The sequence below is a fragment of the Falco peregrinus genome, chromosome 1, assembly GCF_023634155.1.
Source record: "Falco peregrinus isolate bFalPer1 chromosome 1, bFalPer1.pri, whole genome shotgun sequence".
Classification (NCBI taxonomy): domain Eukaryota; kingdom Metazoa; phylum Chordata; class Aves; order Falconiformes; family Falconidae; genus Falco; species Falco peregrinus.
In genome coordinates, this window is record NC_073721.1 from 7,276,428 (window position 1) to 7,299,266 (window position 22,839).

The 22,839-nt window shown below is 43.5% G+C and overlaps 1 protein-coding gene across 1 annotated transcript; it reads left to right on the forward strand.

Moving 5' to 3' along the window:
* Positions 1-4,809: 4,809 nt before the first annotated feature.
* Positions 4,810-17,625, forward strand: VDAC2 (voltage dependent anion channel 2). The gene is made up of 9 exons (XM_055805260.1): positions 4,810-4,974; positions 9,010-9,081; positions 10,147-10,196; positions 12,411-12,563; positions 12,653-12,705; positions 13,145-13,372; positions 14,555-14,705; positions 15,605-15,662; positions 16,555-17,625. Exons 2-9 carry the CDS (start codon positions 9,015-9,017, stop codon positions 16,644-16,646), a joined length of 852 nt encoding a protein of 283 aa, XP_055661235.1. The 5' UTR covers positions 4,810-4,974; positions 9,010-9,014; the 3' UTR covers positions 16,647-17,625.
* The last annotated feature ends 5,214 nt before the right edge of the window (positions 17,626-22,839 follow it).

The following is a 22,839-nucleotide window of genomic DNA, read 5'->3' on the forward strand; positions in this document are numbered from 1 at the left end:
TTACCGTAGAGATGCTTTCGGGTTTGGAGCTGCGCATCCAGAGCGGTTTACAGTAAAGGCCATCATCAGAATTCTCTGAGCATCATAAGGACACCCTATAGATAATGTAAAAAGTTGTAATGTCGGGGAAGCACTTTTTTTTTTTTTTTTTTTTTTTTTTTTTTTTTTTTTTTTTAGGGAAGGATCTGCTTGGGGCCAAACTGTTGTGCACTCCCCCTCCCCGAGCCCCCCGTTAGCACTTCTGCACACCGTACATAGCGTGCGATAGCTTGGGCGCAGCCCTCCACGTGTTCTTCCTCCTGCATGGCTCAGCTTTGCTTGTTCCCCCACCACCTTCATGGTGTCATCTGCAGAATTTAGGCGTAACCCTGGCGTGGCTTCACTGAGAGGCAAGGCCATAAAACCATCGCTCAGCACCTTGTGCTCCTGTGTCCCCCACTGGGTCAAGCCTTACAAGGAGAGAAGTGATCAGTTTCATGGAAGCCACCAAACTGTTTGCAGCTAGGTGAGTAACACCTTAGAGGCCTGTTGCTCTGCGATGTAATTTCTTTGGTGTAAAATACACTGAGTTTTCTGAGGCATGTAATCCTCATGGAACTTATAAAAAACTTCAGATAATTGAAAAATTTGTAACTCTGAAACAAAGTGCCATGCATCCACCAGACACAGGAACTGCTAGTCTGTACCGTGAGCAGGAATGTCAGCAGTACCGGAGGAATCAGTCGTCATTCTCAGACTTACGTCAGCTGAGAATTGTTGCACCACTCACACAAATCTACTGTTCCATGTAAGTGATTTAGGAACACTGAACAAGTCTCTCTGATTTTCTCAGTGAGTTTTGCATGAATGACTGTGTTTTGCTCACAGATTGGCATTTGATTACTTGGTTGTCTCTCCAGGAGGTACCTCCTCCAAGGAATCAAGCTTATTAATTTACTTATTTCAAGGTGTCAGGAAACCTGATGGTTTGTAGATCTATCAGGTAGTAGTTAGCTTTGTTAAAAAGTTGCTTATTGCTTGAGCTACTGAGGATAAAAAAACACCAATCCTGAGGGAATGGAAACTGCAACAGAAAGAAAAATGAAGGAAAAGAATTTACAGTCATAGATAAATCCAGAAGAAGGAACAAGTACAGGCTCTTCCATGTGGGGCTGGTTTTCATTTCAATTTCTCATTGGTCTTTAACAGAACCTTTTCCACATCCCTTCCGCTATTTATTTGGAAATAAGGTGCTTTAGCATTGAACATGTACTAAAGAGTGTGCAGTGTCTCCACAGGTCATAAGGAGGAGGACTGGATTTTCGGTTTGCTTTGGCTACAGAGCCATGGGCAGTAAGCTTTCGTTAGCTGCGTAGCTGTTAAGGTGCTCCATGTCTCCGTTAGTCTCAGTAGGGCCTGAAAACAAGTTGATTCTCTTGTTGGCTTTCTCAAATTTGCTTTCTGTTTGCCTTCTAAGCTCTAAAATCACTAATATTTATTGGTGTTCCTCTGAGCTAAGGGATTAGCTGCCTATGTGTCTGTATCAGACAATTTAAATGTGTTGGCTTCTGTGTGGACCTGTTGTTTTAAGTGTGTCTTAAAATCTGGTTTAAGTTCAACTTCCTCATAAATGTTTAAACTGAAAGAAGGCTACTTAAAATAGCTGGGGGGGCGGTGTGTGTGAGATAAATTAAAAGGTATGAAGTCTGTCAATCTAAAGGATCCTGGCAGTATTGGGCCTTTTCTGCTGTCTCTTGGGGCTTTCCAGGTGCCTGGTTTGCATAAGGGCAGATGTATGGTATCGAACAGAAGGTGTAGCCAGCCTAATGTTCCTGCTTCTGAGACAATGGAATTAAGCAATGATTTAGGCAATGGGTCCTAAAAAAAAAAGTGTAAGAACAGAGTAAGCTTAAATGATACTTCTGTTAGCAGCGCAGGGATTTTCTGACCATACAGCCATATGTAGTGGTTGAATGGATTAATAATTAGTAATCCTCACTAGATTTCTCTTCCCCAAACCTGTTTAGCTTCCCCCAGAGCCCATATAAACATTTAGCTTCTTGTGGCAGGTAATTGCACCAAATGGCACTCGTTGGTTGAAAAAAACGTCTTTGCTTTCTTGTTCTGAACTTGTTTCCTGCTAGCTTCAGCTGTTTTCCACACTTTCCCTGCTGGTTATACTTTCATAGTCTCTGTGGTATCCCTCAGGTCAACTTGTTTCAGAACAAGGAGTCTGAATTTACTTAGCTGTTCATTGCTAGGCTTTTGCTAATGTTTCTTCTTCACTGAATCTCCAGCTTGAAGCTCTGCATCTGGAGGACAAAGCAGACAACTTTAGGCTCGTGTTAGAAGCAAACAAACTTGGATCCAAGTTGTTTGATGTGCGCTGTGGCCACATGCTCGCTTGTTGTTGGTCACGTTCATTACTTACGTAATTGTGATTCCAATATACGGAGAGATAAGCAGAGTTTTTGTTCAAATGGCAGTAAACTTCTGCAGTGATGTGTTGGGGTTTTTAAAATTCTTTTTTGAGTGGCACCAACCTATGACTCGCTAAGTTATGCATACACATGGCTGTATTCATACGAAGCAGTAATCACTAAACTGCAAGTGGCACAAAACCCGAGAGCTGCTTAGTTTGAATGGAAAACCAGCCCATTTAGAGCGAGCGCAGGAGGTGTGTGTACTGGGTGGTATAAGGAAAGGACTAAGAAGAAAGGTTCAGAATAATTTAGATGGCTTGCCATCGCAAGCTTGAAGGCATGCCTTTCGTGGCAGTCTGAGCTTTAGCAGATATGCTGTGAGAAGTAAGGCCTGGTTGTACGAGCGAGGAACAGGGAGAGTGAGAGTGAAAACCACTGGCGAGCAGGGACTGTCGCCACAGAAGCCTGGAACATAAATGTAGAGGAGTTTGTGTGCTGTGTAAGTCTGTCTCAGATTAGGTCTTTGCTTTGTCACACAAAGCAAGTGATTCATTGCTTTTTTTTTTTTGCTCAGGGTGGGGCAGTAATTACTTTCCTGGATTGCTAAAAATAAAGCTGAGCCATGACTAAAATACTAATCTTTAAAAGAAGAAGGAAAAAGGAAAAAAAGCTGATGTTTCGTGTATGTGACTGAACTTTTATTCAGAATGGATTTATACTATGGGTATGAGTAACAAATGCATGCCTTTAAATAATGAACAACTTAAGCCATAATCTATTTTTACTTAATCAGACCTTTATTTGTAATGCACGTTCGTGTATACAGTAACACACAAGTTTCCCTACTGCTATGCGTTCTCTTAGCATGTGGTTTTCCTCCTTGATTCATCAATATAAATCCTTCTGTGGAATGCCAAGCTGTCTTACTTAAAAATATCAGAATGAAACATACTAACCCGTTGTGCCTTCTGATGTGAAAGTATTGGGCTTACATAACAACAAAAAATAAATCAGTTGCTTATCTTTAGATGTAACTAGCAGGTGCTGACTGGTATTATGTCAGACCTTGCTGCTAACCTACTCTCTTTTTAATAACCTGGAAAAGTAGTTGTCCCACGTGTTCTGGTAAATTGGTGGTGCTGGATAATACATACTTTTCATACTATGCAAACATAATGTGTATTTGTAAAATGTTTTTTACTTTCTTGAGGAATTTTGATCATGTCATAATATAAGCAAGCAGGGGAGAAGCAGGAATTTCATAAATGCCTGTTGTGCAGTTCCTTGGCCTAGCAATGGCCTGCCTTGGGTGACTCAGTGATTCCTGCTGCAGAGCAGTGCAGTGGCTGCTGCAGAACAGTCATTTGACTGTTTTCTCCAAGAGGTCTCATTTATGATCCGGACACCACTAAGAAAGCTTTCCGAGGGTTACAGGCTGTCTTCTGTTGTGGGGTCTTCTGGGGATTGGAAGGTGAGAAAGGAGCTTAGGCAGCGTGGAGATTGTGGCACTTGTCTGAAGAGGCAGCAAACCTGGTTAGAGGGTGCAGAAGCTGCCAGATCAGCTGTGGGACAGGCGCGTCGCTGCATCTGCAGGTTCAGGGGCAGCAACAGGAGAGCACACCGAGTGCCATGTGTTCAACTTTCAGGGGACAGGCAAGGCGAGCATCCCAGCGGAGGGATGCTGGGCACTGCGCTGGCACCCAGCACCCCGCGAGGGCCGCTGCTGTGGGGAAGGGGTCCTGGGGGGCTGCGAGGCGCAAGGGCTGCCTCCGACCAGACCAGTGCTCCCCGGCCAATGCCACCGGCAGTGCCGTGCCTGGCTGCGGAGTCGGTCTCGGTGGCTGTTCCTTGGGCAAAGGGCGTCGCAAGCTCAGGCGCGATGGCAGGTGGGCCCTGAACGGAGGACTAGTATACCGCTAGTGCGGAGGAGCAGCGCCCCTGGGCACGGATCCTCTCGGGCACGCTGCCGGGCGCCGCGCCGCAGCCTCCCAGCACCATGTGGAGGAAAACGCCGATTTCTTTATAAACTCTCCTACGGCGAAATGCGCTTGGGGGGCGGCCGCCACAGACTGCTGGGAGGGGGGGGGGGGGGGCGGCGGGCTCCCCCAGCCCTTTCTGTGCCGCCCAGCTCCGCCGCCCCTGACGAAGCCGGCCGCGCCGCGCAGCACCCCCGGCAGGCTGCCCCTCCCGCCCCGCGGGCCCTGGCGCGGCCGTTACCGCCCCGCCCCGCCCGCAGGACCCCGCCTGGCCGCCGGGGCTGCCCCGCCGAGCGCCTGCCGCGCCGCCGTGCCCGCTGCCCGCCTCCTCGCTCGGCCCCGCGGCCTCTCCCGCCGCTCCCCCGGCTCTGCAGCGCGGGCGGCGGCGCGGCGGGCGGGCGGGTGGCGGTGCGGCGCGGCGGGCGGGCCAGGCGGCGGGCGGGGCGGCCCCGGCTCGCTGGGGTCCTGCGCGGCGGCGGGCGGATCGGTGTCTCCTTCACTTCGCCCTCCAGTGCCAGCGGCTGCAGCAGTGCGGCCTCCTCACGGCGAGACCCGCCCGAGCCCCCGGCCTCGCCGCCCTCCCGCGCTATAGCCAGGTGCCGGCCCGCCGCCGCGACCGGCTCCGCGGGAGCAAGGGAGGCGGGCGGGGCTCGCCCGGGCGGGCGGAGGGGTGGTGAGCGGGGCTGGGGGCTTCGGTGGTGCCAGCCCCAGCGCCCAGGCTGACGGCGGGGCGGGGGTGGCCGGCGGGGCGTGTGCCTGCGGGTGGGGGGTTCTCAGGCGCGCTGCCCCCTCCGCCTGCCCCCGCGGCCTGGGCGGGCGCCGCGCCGTGCCGGGCGGGCGGGCCGGGCCGCGGTTACATAAGGGGCGGCGCGGCGGGCGCGCGGGGGTCAGGCCGGGATGGCCAAGATGGCCGCGCCGAGGAGTTCACCTTGCGGCGGGCCGGCGGCGGGAGGGAGCTGGCGCGGGGCAGGGTGTGCCGCCTCCCGGCCGGGCTCCTCGCCTCCCCGCGGCCCTGCCGGTGCCCCGCTCGGAGGGCGGTGGGCCGTGGGCCGGTGCGCGGCCCGGCGGTGGCGGCGCGGCCGCTGCCCGTGGCGAGAGCTCTCATATATTTTTTAATTATTAAGCTGTAGCGGCAGCTTAGGTTGAAAGATCGCTACGTGTTTAATGTGTTTTAACAAAGTATTTTCCCAGTAATTTCTCCGCTGCTCTTTACATCTCTGGAAAAAAAAAATTTCCTGTAGATATTGCTATTTTTTTTTAAATTGCGTGAGTACTGAAGCTCTTTTTATTATAGCTAGGTCTAATCTCTAGCCTGATCTTCGACATACTGAGGTCCTAAAATTGCTAGAAATCTTTGTAGAAGTCCTTGGCATTCCTTTAATTGTAAGGTGTTGAGATTGTTATTTCAAAACTCTGAGGAAAACTGCGATGTAATAATTCTGATAACATTAAAGCCTTTTTCTGTTCTTGGGATTTATTTTTTTTTAACAGAAGAAGAAAACGTGTTTATGGCTCTTGAGTAACAGATTAATTACACTTATTTTTTTGGGGTGGTAGCTGCCACTTTTTTTTTTTTCAGGGTGGAGCTCCCGCTTGCTTCAAGTGGATTCTGTGCTCTTGAAATGAGGAATAAGATTATCTGGTAGTCACTTTCACAGCAAACCTCTTGTAGCTAAATGCTACTTATATTTTACTGACTTGTAATTAGTAGCTGTTAAGTGAAAGATACTTAAAAATACGGTAGAAGAAAATCACTTTTGATTATAAGAATTTGCAAACCTAGCTAAGTTGCCAACATTGGAGGACACAGGAATGATTTTATTTTATTTTTTGGGGTGGTGGTGGTGTCCTGTTTTCATTTATTGAGCATTCTGGTGATGGCACTGGCTTCTGGGGTATTTAGTATACCCAGAATTAACTCCTTGTTTTCCCCTTTTGTCCTTGTCCATCCCTGTTAGTATAGGATTAGAACAGCAGTGTGACAGCTGTATTCTGTTTCAACTTTTTATTGCAAAACTTGCATCTTGTAGACTGGTTGACAAATACTGTTTGGTTTCCTTGCAATGGGAAGATGCTTAACTAGGCCAGATGAAATGGCAGCATCCTTTTTACTGTAGTAAACCTTTGAATTTAGACACAGGTACCAGTTTGGTAACTTCTCGGGGCACTACTGCTTAGCATATCTGCTGTCTGTAATGGTTGTCTAGTCAGATTGGAAATAAAAGTGAAAAGCTCATTTGTACTGTAGAAGCATGTCTGTGCTAAAGGCTATTATAAAACTTTAGAAGTAATTATTCTTCTGAAGATGCTAGTTAGTAGTGAGACCTATTCATTAAAGGAAAAAATACATAGCTAAACCATCTCTAAATTGTTTTAAATTGCTAATGAACTGTACAGTTGCCATGCAGCAGAAATTTAGAGGAAAGAGCAGTGTTCCCACACTTTTTTGTAATTTGGTCTACCACCTGCGTCTTTCTATTGAATAAATAATGGGAACCATTTAATAGTTTGGTTTAGGGATTAGTATTTGTTCTGCTATAGAATTCTGTTTTCCCTCAAGACTTAGGGTTATTTATTACGGACTCAAATTTGGGCTAAGCCTTTTTAAACTTCCAATGCTCTTAAGTAATTTTCATGTCTTTGGTTTTTTTTTTTTTTTCCCCTCTTTTATTAAGAGTCAGTTTGCTTTAACTCTGTGGAAAAACAGACTTGTTTTGTGTTCTTGAACAAGCAATGGATGTCTTACTACAGTGACCTGTTTGTAGAATTTAAAACTCCTTACTAAAGAAGGGTGGTTTTAGTTAGTTATTTTTTTTTTAGTTAAACTGTGAATGTAAATTTTTTTGCTCAGAGGAGGTTGAAGTTACCTTCTTATGGCGTAGGGAGGTGGAATAAGATACTTTGGAAAACTTCATTAGAAATTGTAGCAAGGTAAGAAACAGTCTTGTGCCTTACCATTGCTTGCTAAAATAGTGGAATTTTTAAAACCAGTAGCAGTTCGTACAATTAGGCTGTATATGGCAGGTGTAATTTGAGTTAGTTTTTGGTTTGGGTTTTTTTTTAATGTGGTTGCTATTCTGAAACTACAATCTCTGTAGAGGAATGGTGTCCTAAAGGAAATTTTACTGGATCAGGTGTTCCAGGAGAGTTTTCCTTCTATGTAGATAAGGACATGAAAAGATGGAACGAAACTTTTTTTGAGGGGAAAAAGTAACAACTTGTCTTGGTGTTGTATTATTGAAACACTTATGATCTTGCAGAGATCTACAGAAGGTAAGCAATTTTATAGCCAGGTGTTGAAAATGTAAATATTGGTTAAATGTACTATATAAAAAAGTAATCTTTCCTGTTTTCCATTGAAAGTTAACATGTGAGCATAGTGCCCTTGTTATTTTTGAGGTTTTGAAGATATTTTTCCATTCCCTTAAAGAAAAGCACAACAAAAAACCCAGGCCACACAAGAGCAAGATAAACAGTCAGTTATGTTAATCTGACTTTCTCTGCAAAACAAATGTGACCAAACAGTTTGAGAAGATAAGAGGAGGTTTTTGTTTGCTTGTGTTTAGCCTTTTAATGCTCTTTATTTAGTTAGTTGTGTCCTCCCCCCTTCACATCATGGCTGGGGAAGTTACTAACTCTTTGAAAGACACAGTTTTCTGTGTTTTAAGACTTCAAAACACAGTGCCTCTCTAACAGTGGTCTTTTGCTATTTAAATCATGGGGAAACAGTCAGCAAGGGAAGGTACAGATAAAGTCTATCTTCACAGGGAGGGAGAGCCATACAGGCCTGTGTGAGACCTTTGGCTGGTATCTATCCATCTTCCAGGGAGGCTTGGTGATAGCTAGTCTTGAATGACAGGTTCTTTAACAGCGAGGTTGCCAGAGGCTCCCTGTCTGTGAGGGGGATTCCTGAAGAGAGCTTTTCTCACTGACCCAGCACTCCTACTGCTTGTTTGTTTTAAACTTAACAAGACAACACCTGAAAATTACACTCTTGCTTGTTATGGGGGGAGGGCGGCGGGGGTGGGTAATGGGAATGGGGAACTTCATCAGGTTGATTGCATTGATGGCATTAGATGTTTCTTTTGAAGTCGTATGTCTTACCGTTTAAAATACTTGGCAAATAATGTTGTACAACAGATACGCGCTCTTTTTAAATTTTGAAAATAAAAGCTTGTGGGTCCTTCCAAGTAGTTTTCAAAAGCATCTGTCGAATTGGATTTTGTGGAACTTCAGGAAACAACTGTCTGTATTACAGTTTTTCAGATTTCCAGTTTGCTGTTTTTTGGTGGTAACTGCCAACTCTGGAAATGTGATCTATTACTTGATTTCTGGTAATTAAAAATGTATGGAGAAGTCTACTTGAAAAATTACAAACTGGGTGGTCTTGTAATGCCTCTTTTCTACAAGCAGATTACTGAAGCCAGGAAAACATTCAGTGTTTGCAGTGACCGTCGCTCAAAATCTGTAGGCGTTTCACAGAATACTGTAATTGTTCGAGCCATCTGTCTATTAATCGCTTTCTTATATGGATCTGCCTTAACGAGGATCTTCAAAGAGTTATGGTAGCATTTTTTGTGCGCGCGCGCAATGGTTAAAAGTTCACTATTAATTAGCCCATTACCTTTCAGCTCCAATGGCGATTCCTCCATCATATGTAGACCTTGGCAAATCTGCCAGAGATATCTTCAATAAAGGATATGGTAAGAATAGGTTTTTTTATAAAACGTGGTGTTTCTGCTGCAGCCATGAATTACCTTTTTAAGCCTTTATGTGAAATTGAATGCTCAAGTGCCTGTGTTTCTGTGGAGGGGGAGCATGTTTTTTGTCTATCATTACCATCAACTAACATTGTTGGAGGCTTTTTGTGGTCCGTTTTGATGTGAAGTCTGTTAAATCTTACTGCTTTAGCCACATAATTGTCAGAGGTATACAAGCATGTAACCCCAAGCGTAGTTCAACTTAGGAGTACACTTTGTTTACCAGTCTGTCTGTGCCACAACATTTATTGATACAGAAGGGGATATATACTGCTGTAACATTACAACCTTTTTTTAGAATAGAAAGGGGAATAACCATGGGGAAAAAAAATCCTTCAGCATTTTAAAATGCTTTAATACCAGGCAGTTGCGTAGTTGAATTCTGCTGTTTCTTCCTGGTCTTCGGGGATGCATGTGAAGGCTTTTTGAGCCAAGGCTGTTGATCGGCTCTAAGGGTAACAGTGTCAATTGACACTCCCATAAAACCTACTTACATTACAGTTCCAGTGGCTGTACGTTTCCCAGTGACTTCATTTTTACAGTTGTTGGGTTGTTTGGTTTTTTGTTGATTTTTGGTTGGGTTTTTTTTTACTTTGAGATACTTCTTACTGGTGCGGAGAGATGAATTTTTTGCATTGGGAGGGCTCTTCGGGTGGCACCGACTACAAAGCCGATGCCATCCTGGGAACAGAAAAGAGTACATTTTGTCTGACAATAAATTTACTTTTGGAAGTCATCGTTTCATAGCTAAATGTGCAGAGTACAACTGAGAGGCTACTCCCTGCTTTCTGTGTGGTTATGTTGGAACAGAACTGGCTTGTTCTAGAGTGGCCACCTCTACCTGCTGTGGCATCTAAAACTTGACTGTTATTGAAGGCAGTCTATGGTGGTTTTTGTATGTGTATGTACGTGGCATACAAGACTGCTTGGAAAACCAGCTTCTTGGAAAATGTGGTGGATGGTCTTAGTTAAAGTCTACTGGTGTAACTTTCATTTCTATTTGTTAAGGTTTTGGGTTGGTGAAACTGGATGTGAAAACAAAATCTGCAAGCGGAGTGGTGAGTTTAAATACCTTTTTTTTTTTTTTTTTTTCTGGCTATGGGACATCCTCCAGATGCTGCTAAGTAGTTTATAGGTTATGTGAATGATAAACTTTTGGTGTCAGTTAATTTCAGAAGCCCCTGAAGATGTGACACTTACTCTGAATGTAACAGGGGTATTGCACTGTTTAGTAGTCTTTGCTAAAAAACCCCAAATTCTCTTGTGTTTGAAGGTGAACAGATAACTGACACATTTTTGAAGTATTCCAATGTATCAGTCATAGTACACATAATTTATTTCTCAAGTACCTTATCATAATATTTGTATTTGGTGGAACTTTCTGGCATCTTGATGCTTGAGTGAATTAGCTGGTGGTGAATTAACGTGTTTAATCTTTAGCTCCTCTTTAAAGGTATTAAAACGTTGGAGTAGTGTTCTATGCAAAATGCATAGTCATGCAAGCAGTGCCTCCCATATTTTTATCTATTTCTAGAGCAGACTTCGCAAGAAATAAAGGTAGATGATTATTTTTTTTCCCCCAAACTGGAAGCTTTACTACCAAGCGAGGCGCATGGTTTATATGCTGTGTTTTTTCTGGAAGTCTGTATGCCAACTGAAGCACAGTTTGCAAGAGCCCTATTATTGCTGTGTTATTATTTTAGCTCATTTCTTTTGAGGACTACCCAGTAATACTGGTAAAACTCTCTGAAAAATTCAAGCCCTCATGTGAATCTCGTATCAGTTATTAGCCATCCCTCCCAGGTGGAGAAAGTGCTGGCATGTGGGTACTGCAGATGTTTTAAAGCAGAGATAAGAGGTTATGTAATAGTTTGCTTCTCCTGAAGCTGGTACCACAATGGTCGCAGTCACACGTGCGCTAGGAACAGCACAAAGCAGGAAGTTAAAGCTGCAGGTATTTGAACTTGAGAGGTTGCTGTCGCTTGCCAAGAAATTGACCTTAGAATGCTGCAGCTGTGTGGATAGTTCAGCGGTTCACTCACATAATGCAGGTGAATGTGTTTGCCTTGGTTACATTTGATCAGCCACCATTAAAGATCAGCCTCATGCGCGCTTGCGGTGCACGGTAGCTCTTGGGCTGGGAGAGTATGAATGTTTAATGACTTGTGATTTCAAATCTGTGTTTCAAAGTGAGTGTGAGAAGTTGACTTGAAAATAACACTGTACGTGGAGGAAGTCTGAGATTGAAATTTTGATTTCTGTGTTTTTGAATGTTTTTAATCATAAGGGCAGTAATATTTCAGTGGAAAGAGCTCTTTTAACATGTATTTGCAGACTAGACTTCTGCTTGGTATTGCTTTCAGTTTCTGAACAGTGGTACACAGAAATCATTCTGTTTTTTGTGAGAATCCAAGTAGTGAGAGACATAGGGATTGCTTTATTTAATAAGATGTGAGTGATATGGTTAACTTTTAAATACTTTCAAGAATTCCAAGTAAGATTGTACCAGAAGCATAAAATCAGACGGTTCCCTTAGCTCACAATTCAGATATGAGTGTTCTTCCTGTGTGTCGTTAAACCGAAGTGTCAGGGGAATAGAAATTTTATAATGTCAGTAAAAACATGTTGTGCCTGTGGCTGATGTGAAGGTTTGGTGTATTGGGTAGACTGAGGACTCTCTTAAAAGGCAACAAAAACCCCCAAACAACAAACCACCACCCACCCCACCCCTAACTTGAAAAATGATGGCATTCTATGACTTCTTACCGTTGTGCATGATTTATCTTTGGAGGTGGTTGAATGGAATAATGAAAATGCATATGTGATCCTTTAAAGATTTTTACCAGACTTGCATTACGTGACTTATAATGTTCTTAGCTCTTGGTTTGATTTTTTAATTTGCTCATTAGGAGTATCAAACTTAACCTTGTATTTCAGGAACTTGTTTCTGCTTTTAAGGAGAATATGTGCAGTAGCTACTGTCTTGCTTCTGAGTTACGTTGCAGCCCTGTGCGTTTTGTAATAGTGGCAGAAACACTGCAGTTGAGATGGGGGGGGGGGGGGCGCGGTCCTCCATGTAGGCATGAATTGTCTAGTAGTTCTTGACCATGTCATCACACACACCCCACCCACCCCCAGCTTGTTCTTAGGTTGTTTAACTTGTGTAGAGTAACTACGCATTTGCTGAAGAACAGTCTTTTCTCTTTTGGCACTGTGTAATGCTTTCAGGATCACATGTATCTTCTGTGTAACGTGGACACTGTCCTTTTTAGGAATTCACAACATCTGGTTCATCAAACACAGACACTGGGAAAGTGAATGGAAGCTTGGAGACCAAATACAAATGGACTGAGTATGGGCTGACTTTCACAGAAAAATGGAACACAGATAACACTCTGGGAACAGAAATTGCAATTGAAGATCAGGTAATAGATTAGGAGAGTCTTTATTTGTTCTATTGAACTAGCAGAACCAAATTTATAGCTTTTATCTTACCTTCTTCCCCTCCAATTAGATTGCCAAAGGCTTGAAGTTGACATTTGATACAACTTTCTCACCAAATACGGGGTAAGAATCGTTAACCTTTTTGCCTTTATATAGGGCAGTAATAACACCCATGGTCAGTAAACATTCATCTGGTCTGTTGCATTGACAGAGAAGTTTGTATGGTTTGCTATTAATCCAAATTAACAAATCCCAATGATAAAGGCTTCTGCTCTCTAGCATCGCATCTTATCCTACGGGGTTAGTACTGGGCATTTCACAACAGCCTGCTTTGCTTATTTTCTGGGATAGAAATACTTGGAAGATTGCAGGAGGTGTGAAAATGCCTCTGCATTCATCACAAAATGCCTGTTTGCCTGATGGGCTAGCAGAACTTTGGCCCAGTCTAGAGGATGCCTGTGTGTGGAATTTGGATGCCTTGTGTGGAGTCATGTGGCTCGAATTTGGAAGTTTATTGAGGAAGATCAAGCCTTGTCTTAAGATAACTCTTTCTCTGTTTCAGAAAGAAAAGCGGTAAAATTAAGTCAGCTTATAAACGTGAATGCCTAAACCTAGGTTGTGATGTTGACTTTGATTTTGCTGGACCTGCAATCCATGGTTCAGCTGTCTTTGGTTATGAAGGCTGGCTTGCCGGTTATCAGATGACTTTTGATAGTGCCAAATCAAAATTGACAAGAAATAACTTCTCTGTGGGTTACAAGACTGGAGACTTCCAACTGCACACTAATGTGTAAGTACTGAAAATTGTGTCCAGATATACAGCAGCAGACTCTCTAACTTTCTAATCAAAATACAGATGCTTGAAATAGCAAGAGATGCTTGTAAGGCCATTAAGTAGAGTGCATTTTTCAATATGAAACTAAATAAATGATAAACGTTGCTTTGTATCGTGCGCTCTCAAAACAGTAAATACCTGTGGCTTGTTAGCACTTACAGCATAATATATGCTAGAGCTTGCCAAACACTGAAGTACATCCACATTGCAAGTGCAGTAGTTCAGTTGCACAGAGCTGATCATAATGCTTTTTCCAGCTTTCCCATTACACTGAATTGTATCTGACTATAATTCACAGGCAGTAGATTTGTTAGAGGTAGTAATTAGCGTTGCACTGTTTAAGTAGGCCAGCAGTATTTTTCTGGAGCAAGACTAGAGCTTTGCTTTTGGACTTTCTGAGTAGGTTGATCTTCTTGCCTGTCTGGAATGAAGAGTGCATGAAACAGTAACAAAAGTTTAAGACACCTTGTTTATAAACTTTATTTCAGACTTGCTGCATTTTGATCTTAAAAGTTCTTCAGAGCAAGCTGTTCAAAACTTTCTGAAGAACAATGTGTTTTAATAAAAGTTTGAATTGTTCCAGTGCGTTTAGTTAGGAAATAATTGATTTTAAAGGTAGAAGCCTCCCCTTTTGAAGAGGGAGGATGGGGATGGTGTCTGTCTCTCTAGGGTTATGGAAGTTGGGGTATGGGAGGAAGCTACAAAACACTTTATAGTCTGGGCTGTAAGAATTCCATTTCAGTTTACTAATATCAAGCATTGTGACAGGCTTTTAAAAAGGCTATCTAATTCTTTGGGAACACCATGTATTCAATAAACATAAAATTAAGAATGCCCATTTCTTAACTCTTTAACGTTTACCTGTTCTGTAAGGGTGTGGTCTGGAATTACATTCAAGTACTTAGTTCAACACTAGTGTGAGAATTAGCTGTAGTACTATATGAAACTGTTTTTTTTTCATTAATTGTTGCAGTTTTAATTTTGCCCTGAAGCCTTTGTTCATCTCCCCTTCTGCCGAAAATATGAAACAACTCAAACTTCTGGAATTCTCATTTGAATAAAAAAATTCAGTATTTTTTTAAAAAAATGTTTGGATTATGTAAATATAGGAAACTAACTTTTTTTCAATTTGTGCAGCAATGATGGTTCAGAATTTGGTGGGTCAATTTACCAGAAAGTGAGTGACAATCTTGAAACTGCTGTAAACCTGGCTTGGACAGCAGGTAGCAACAGCACTCGCTTTGGCATTGCGGCTAAATACAAGTTGGATTCCACTGCTTCTATCTCTGTAAGTACAGCTCTAACCAAAAAGTTTATGCTAAGCACAGTGGACTTTCACTTTCTGTGAATCTGTGTGTTATTTGTACAAAAGAAGGTAGTAGGTCACGAAGTGGTGTAGGAATTGCTCTTACAATCCAGGCGGCTATAATTAAACCAGCAGTATTTAGATTCTATAATGTTGCATACAGCAGGGTCTCTTATAATCTGTCAGATGTGCTGCTCTGGAGGACTTAATGTATTTATAAAAAAAAAAGAAAAACCCCTTCATGTCTAGTTCCGTAAGCTTACATAATTTTTTTTTAAAACCAGTTTTTGGGGAGTTCTGTCATATTCTCATGGTAAGAACTCTGGTGGTACTGGTTAAAAAAGCGATATGCAGAGTGTTTTGTGTGTTATAAAGCTAGAATTGAACCAGGATTGTTGGAATCATCTGTAGAGGAAGTGATGCAAATTATATGCGCATGTTGTTTATGATGACGTTACAAAGTGTTTGCTGCTTGACTTGGTTGGACCTACAAGATACTGATTCTTCTGTAATAATATGAACGTGGAGGATTCTTCTCAAGTGGCTTGTTTTGGGAGGCCATAGTGGCAAATGGCTATGGCCTTCTGGAAAGGGGGGAGTGGGGAAGTTCACCTGTCAAACTACATTGCAGTAACAGTTCTGTGCCCTTACATTCACCCTGCTCTTAAATATGTCGCTACTTCAGCTGTAGGTAAGTTGGGGGGCAAGGTCAGAGCTGGAAAGACACAATCTCATAAGCACAGATATCGAAAGAACAAGTAAAATTTGGTTTATGTTGATAATGGCAATGTTGCCACAGTTCTCTGGCTTCTGAATGGAGAACTAACAAAGAACTAATCAGTTACGCTATTTCAATTGCTTCTGTCTTGTTCTTTTTTCAGGCAAAAGTGAACAATTCTAGTCTAGTTGGAGTGGGTTACACCCAGACCCTGAGGCCAGGTAAGGGGCATCACATGAATTGTCACATACATTTTCTTTTATGCACCACAAAGGAAATGTTTGAGATCTGTACATTTATATGCAACTATTTCCCTTCAGAATAGTTTTGTCTTGAAGGCAAAGTAGATGTTTTACAGCAGCTTATATGTTGCACATCAAATCTCTACCTGACCAAGACAAATTCCTTTGTATCTAATGGTACATCTGCATCATATGCCTCATTGATTGTGTAGGAGTGGACTGTATTTTGTTTGATAGCTTAGCTTTAGGCTGTGCAAAGCAGTCTGGGGGTTTTTTTTTGGGTGTGTATGTGTGTGTGTGTTGTTTTTTTAAGCCTTGCTTTCTCCAGTCGTACCATATTGAATGATAGCAGACCTTGAAATAATGATTCATCGTCAAAAGAGCATAGTTCCTGCTCTTAATACTAGCAAAAAATCCCAACCAAGCACCTCCAGAACTTAACTTGTTTGGCTTAAGTATGAAAATACCTGTTAGTGCTATATTACCATTGGTTAGTTCCTTACCTGAAAACAAATAAAAATGGTAGTTTCATTCCATCCCTTCCTTGGTAAAAGTGTCTGCCTTTCTATGCATAATTTTTCTCCTCCTTTGCTCACTTTAATGTAGAAAAGGAGAGCTCTTGTATACTTGCCAATTAGAGACTTTGTATATTCACTGTATAACACGGTATTTACAAAAAGCATTCAGCTTGGTTCACATGGCTACCCTTCAATAGGATTTTATGGGTAAATGGATTCTTCTGTAGAAATCTTTAGAGGAAAGTAATGAAATAGAACGAGCTACAACTGGGACTTGTAATGAGGGGGGTTGAGTTGCATGAAAGCTACTCTGATTGTCTGTTGTAAACATGCTGTTTTAAAAAATCTTACAGGTGTGAAGCTTACACTGTCTGCCCTGATAGATGGGAAAAGCATCAATGCTGGTGGCCATAAACTTGGTCTTGGCCTGGAACTGGAGGCTTAAAAAGGTGAAGAAACTGCTGCAGAGAAGGGATATCAGAAGAATTTGGCCTTAAAATGTATTTCCAATGTGACCAGCAGGCTTTTTTTTTTTCCAAGAAGGATGACCTAGAACAAGAGCTGTATTTGAAGTATTTAGACAGTTACTTGTTAGCTGGTTTCTAGTTAAATTGGTTACCCATCTAGTTAAAATTCTGCATTAGTGCAGTCACTTAAACATTATTTAAATGTATTTAACTGTTTAATGCGCTACCCACAAATAATGAAATAGACATCTATGAAAACTGTACAATTGTGTGCATGTTTGTTTTTATGTTCCTCTTAACATTTGGTATTGCCATTGAATGAAAAATGGATCCGTGGATTTTTTGAAATGAGGTCAAAGAGTTTGTTAATTCACTTGAAGTAGAAGTACATTTGGTATCCCAAGACAAATTACGAATAAAACAAGTACACACACATACTTGTGCCTCAGATATTTTAAGAGTTAAGATGTGAGGGTAGTGCTCAGTTAAGTTTTAACTTGAAATAACCCAAGAAGTAGTGCTCTATACCTTTGTGCAATTAAGGACCCCCCCACCTCACCCATGACAGCACTGAATATAGATGGTTTTCACTGAATGGTTGGATTCCTCAAGCAAGTTGAATGTGCTTTTCTGTCAGGTAAGATTTGTCATGACACAGTGGTTTGATTCCCCTGTGTTCCACGGGCAAGGTGTACTGTGTTACTAGCTGGCTTCCTGATGCAAAGAGTGCAGTGATGTACGTGGCACGCTAAGACATTTAAGAACTGTTCCTTGACGCTTTTGCCCAAGGGGTGAAAAACCTCACCACAAACACACCTTTTGCTTATATTTGTATGAAGTGAGACGTATCTCTGCAACTGAGTGTAACAGTGTAATGGTATAACAGCCTGCTTATCCCAACTGCTGTGAGAGGTTTCTGCTTAAAATGTTTGAAATAAAGGCTTCATTTTAAATGGAGACAGGAAAACGCATCCGATTTTGCTTTCACTTTGACTAATAAATCATTGCAGATACCCATTTCAAGTCCAGAAACGTGCAGAATAATGGAAAAAACTCTCATGTTTTTCCAGTCTAGAATTAAGAGAGTATAGAAGTATTAGGGATATTTGTCTGTAAACATAACGTCCTTTAAAGTCAAACGTAACAAGTTGTGAATGCCTTCAATGTGGGATATATTAAATACATGTAGTTACAGTGCATTCATTTAAGAACAGGGATTTACTGAGTTCAGAGGAGTGCCTGAAGTCTACTTTTTAAAGTCTGTCATAGCTGGGAAAGGTGTTTTAATATTCAGGCTTGCAGTGTGTAGTTCACAGCAGCTTCCTTTACAGGGCAGGTGGCTGGCTTGTGACCAGGGAGCTTCATCTCTAGTTTGTGAGCTGTGTTGGGCTTGTGCTGTGGATTAGACTTAACCCCAGTAAAAGCTGTAGCAGTTGCCGAGGTGGTGCGCCATCCTGCATTGTTGCCCTTCTGCTCAGAATCGTAAGTACAGTACTGTGCTGTGAACGGCCTGTGCTTAGGCTTTAGCTGCGGAATAGCTGAGCTGCCGCCTTTGCAGAAGACAGAGCAGGGTTTAAGCTTCCAGCTTAGGCCCTTGAGCAGGCCTACTAGTGTATTTGACTATTTTTGTTAAACTGTGACAGTGACAAAGAGAAGGTTCGGTGGCATTTGTGCTCTGGAGTGCCTGTTGTCACTACATGTCCTCTTCTGAGGAGCACTTCCACCACTTGGTGAAGGAAGAAGCGTGTAAGGTGCAGTTTGTTGCTCTCTTATTGCACGTTAACGTTCATAAACTGTATTTTTAGTTTGTGTTTTTATGTGCTAGGCCACTTAAAGCTAGAGACTGCAGCCAGACATTGGAGTTTTAGTACAGGTTCTCTTTTTGGTGTAACAATTTTCGGTGCCTCACAAAGTGTGTTCAGGTAGCTTCTGGAGGAAAAAAAATGCTGTGTGCCTGTATGTGTTGTCCCCCTCTAACACCTGGGCAAATAAAGGACTCTCTTTTACTTACGAATGATGCTTTGCATCCTTAAACCAGCATGGCTGCAACACTGATGCATTTTTGGAAGCTTTTAATAGGGTTATAATGATCTGATACTTTTTTTTTTTTTGAGGTGGTGTCTTGTGGGTTTTTTTTGTGGTTTGGGGTTTTGGTTGGTTGGGTTTTTTGTGGGTTCCCCCCCCCCCCCCAGAAACAACTCTAACCCTTTTCTTGACTACCTGCTCACCTCTGGCTGTTTTTCCTGAGGTCACAAAATGGGCAAGTGAACTAAAGGCAGATATTGCAGAGTTCTTCTTAAATTTGTACAGATTAGTAATGGAAAACTTGAACCTGTTCATTTTATTTTGTGTTCATGTCCATCACTTTACTAGTCCTCAGCCTTTAAACTTTAAGTAGTTCCATTTGTTACGATGCTGATAGGCAGCTGGAGAGATGAAAGGGCTTTGCAGTAGTTTAAGACAACTGTGAAAATGTTTGTTTTCCTAAAATATTCTGTCATAAATAACCACTTTGAGCTTGGAAAGGAAGTTCAGCCAGTGTCTTATCTCTTGACATCTCTCAAGTGAGCCGTATAAAAACTGTTTTCAAACTTCCTTTTCAAGTGTTACAGAAGCTGGTGGTGTAATTGGAGTTCCGTGATAAGGAATGTCGTTGGTAGTTTAAATAGCTCTATTCTGTTAGGACATGTAAAAAGCCTTAATGATAACTTCCAGCGCTAGCCAGCCTTTCCTCAGGTGTCATTCTGAATAAAATAAAACCACTTGAGATAACCAATGACCTGAGCATGGCTGTGCATCTTGTTTGTGCGAACTGTAGTGTTGCGTTCCTGCCTGGCGCAGCTGGAGTAGGGGTTGCCTGTGTGCATACTGCGAGGAAACCTAATCGTGCTTTCCTAAATGGTGGGATGCTGACGCCCTGGATTTTGGAAGTTGCTGTCAGTGTGACCCCAACGTTTACGTTCTTGCTGTGCAGTAGAAATTCTCCAGGTTGTTTCAATTAACCTTGCACTCTTCACATGGTACAGCTTGGTGCGGTATATTCTTAAACCTGCCTCTTGCACACTGCAGTCATTCAAAACCTGGAAATTTGTTTGGAGCCATTTCAGAATGGGCATGGAACCCCCCCTCCCCGAGCATTGGGGCAGAGGTTTTTACCTTTCCCTATGGCTGGGCTGAAGCCCGGTGGTAGCGGCGTGCTGGCTGCTGTCTGATGCCCTGTGCTGGTGTTTCGCCCGTGGCTGTGCTAGTCGGTCTGCGGGGCGCAAAGATGCGTTTAAATGTATGGTGACGGCACTTCTGTAGGAAGCAGAACCCATCAAACAGAAGAGCGGCCCACGCATGGGTGATTCAACCCCGCTTATGTCAAAGGTCCTTGTTTCCTCATCGTAGCAGCCTGCAGAGACAGAAGCAGTTCTGTGCAAGGTAAGCCGCTAGTGATGGCAAATGCAGGGTCACGCCTGTGTCAGCAGTGTCTTAAGGGCAGGGTCAAATGCTTCCCGTGAACCGGCAGGAAGGAAAACCCTAAGGAAAAGCTGGTTGTTATGTGGCACAGAAGGGCTACAGTTGTTGCAAGCAGTTTTAACCTGTTTGCCTGCCTCTTGTTGCAGTGGAATATTTCTGTTCCTGATCTGGAGTAGGAATAAAAATACAGATTATATCAATTTCTGTAGTGTGCATTCATTGTATTTTAGTGGTTTCCCTTCTGATCATTCCTGGCCTGCCTTTTAGTTGCCTGTTTTGTCTGTCTTCCCACATGCTGCTGGGTACAATGGAAAGCAATAAACAACTAATTTTTGTGAGCCTAACGTACAGCATCTTCTACTTCAGCTGTGAGTTTGATGCTGATGTCATGTAAAAAGAGGCAAACTTTTTGCACAGCAGTATCTGAAAAATAATATGATACTAAAACTTGCAAAAAAGCTTTTAGAGGAGATGTGGGGTGTTATGCAAGTCTGGTTTGTATCTACACTCATCTACTGGTGGTGGGAAGAGTGCTGGCAGGCCTTTAAAGGCCTTTAAAGGTGGCAAGCAGGCAGACTGTTTCAGCTCCAAACATTTGCCCTTTGGTGCAGCATGTGTTTTGAAGTGAGACTTTTCTGCTCTCACCAGCGCCGCAGTAGCGCTCGCACCAGAAACCTTCCCAGTGTTAGTGGGTGTTTCCATGGGATGCTTGTTGTCCTGGATCCATGGAGGAAGATCCCAATGCAAAAGTAATGACTCTGTTTAATGATTTGGCGCTGGTAGCAGCTCGGTACCTTTGTTGTTTACTTTGCCTGTGCTCTTATGAGCATTAAAATACGAAATGGCTGTTATAAAACCCTCGGTGAGCTTTGTGCAGAGGGTTTGGGTGTGCTGGGGTGAGTCAGCCCTGGAGCTGGGCCTGCCGTGGGTGGGAGAGCTGGGGAAGGAGCACACAAGGAACCAGTGAGCTTTCTTCTTGGGTATTTTATTGATCCACGGTGCCATTACTCAACCGAGCCTTCATTAGGCACGCATAATGACTTTATTTAAGAAATGCTAAGTTTTGCTATGCTGCTTGGGGTTCAGCTCTGGGGTGTGGGTACGGGGCGTGGGGGAGGGTGTTTTTTTGGATTGATTGCATTGATGTGATGGGGATGTTTTCCCCTGCAGCTGCTGGAGGAGCGTTCCCGTAATTCCCTGCTCCCGGAGCCGCGATCGCCGCCGGGCGCGGGCTGGGGCAGCGGCAGCCGCGAGCCGAGGGCGCCATCTGGTGGCCGCCGCTGTCCTCGCAGCCCTCTGGGGAGCCGCCACCACCTGTGGAGAGGCTGCTTCGTCGCGCGTTTCGCAGGCGCGTCTCCTTATTTTGCTCACCGACTGAGGGAAATCTTTGGGAAAATAATAACCGTGGTAAGTCTAAGCCCGATTCGGAGCTAAAGAAATCGAATTAGCGGAGGAAAACTCCTGTGTGCGCCGTCAGGCGGGTGTCCTCTCTCCCTGAGAGACCTAGGCAGCGGGTGTCAGCTTCTGAGGGAGCAGGTGTCTTGTTCTTCTTACATCAGTCTGCCACTGGTTCCTGGGTGCATACCCTCTCCAATCTAAACAAAATTAATTAATTAAGCAGGTTATCTTCCCGAATGCTGCTCTGCTCTTGGCTTGACAAAGTTTTTCTAGAAATCTCAAAACGGCTTGAGATCCCTTGATTTCCAAAGGGATGTTCTGCAGACCCTGGGCTTTGAGAAGCGTTTGCTGACAGGAAGACAGGGCACACCAGCTCCCAAAAACCAGCAGGCAGACGGAAAAGATCCAAAACGTTGCCTGATTTGTGATCTTCCCACATCTGGTGGCACCATGATGGGGCTGAACCGGCCCTGTGGTGCCCGTGTGGTGGGTGGATGGCCACAGCCCAGGGACCTTGCACTGCCACAGTGTAGGTAGCTCACAAACTCTTCCCCCATCTTTGCAATTAGTAAGCAATTGGAGCATGGGGACAGGGAAGAGAGCCCAGCAAGTCTGCTCAGGGCTTGTCCTGTGTGAATGCCGTGGTGAAGCATTTGTACCCTTTCGCTTGCTTGAGCCACCACAGCCGTGGGGCAGCAGCCTCCCACCAGAAGCACTGTACCACCACCCTCTTCTGTTGTGGTTTAACCCTGGCTGGCAACCAAGCACCATGTAGGTGCTCGCTCACTCCCCCTCACCCAGAGGGATGGGGAGGAGAATTGGAAAGGAATATAAAACTCAAGGATTGAGATAAGAACAATTTAACAGGTAAAGCAAAACAAGGAATTAATTCACTACTTTGCATCAGCAGGCAGCTGCTCATCCATCTCCAGGAAAGCAGGGCTTCATCATGCATAATGGTTATTCAGGAAGACAAATGCCATGATGTCAGATGTTTCCCCCCTTCCTTCTTCTTCCCTCAGTTTATATACTCAGCATGATGTCCCATGTATGGAATACCCCTTTGGCTAGTTCGGGTCACCTACCCTGGCTATCTCCCCTCCCAATTCCTGTGCCCCTCCAGCCCTGTTGCTGGCAGGGCCCAAGAAACCAAAAAGTCCTTGATTTAGTATAAACATCACCCAGCAACAACTGAAAACTTCAGTGTGCTATCAACACTGTTCTTGCACCAAATCCAAAACACAACACTGTACTAGCTACAAAGAAGAAAACTATCCCAGCTGAAACCAGGGCACCTTCACATGCAGGGGC

Excerpts from the sequence above, each read along its gene's own strand:
- VDAC2 (XM_055805260.1), top strand. The coding sequence starts at position 9,015 with ATGGCGATTCCTCCATCATATGTAGACCTTGGCAAATCTGCCAGAGAT. Across the intron at positions 14,706-15,604 it reads ATTCCACTGCTTCTATCTCT|GCAAAAGTGAACAATTCTAG; the intron begins GTAAGTACAGCT and ends TTCTTTTTTCAG. Across the intron at positions 15,663-16,554 it reads CACCCAGACCCTGAGGCCAG|GTGTGAAGCTTACACTGTCT; the intron begins GTAAGGGGCATC and ends AAAATCTTACAG.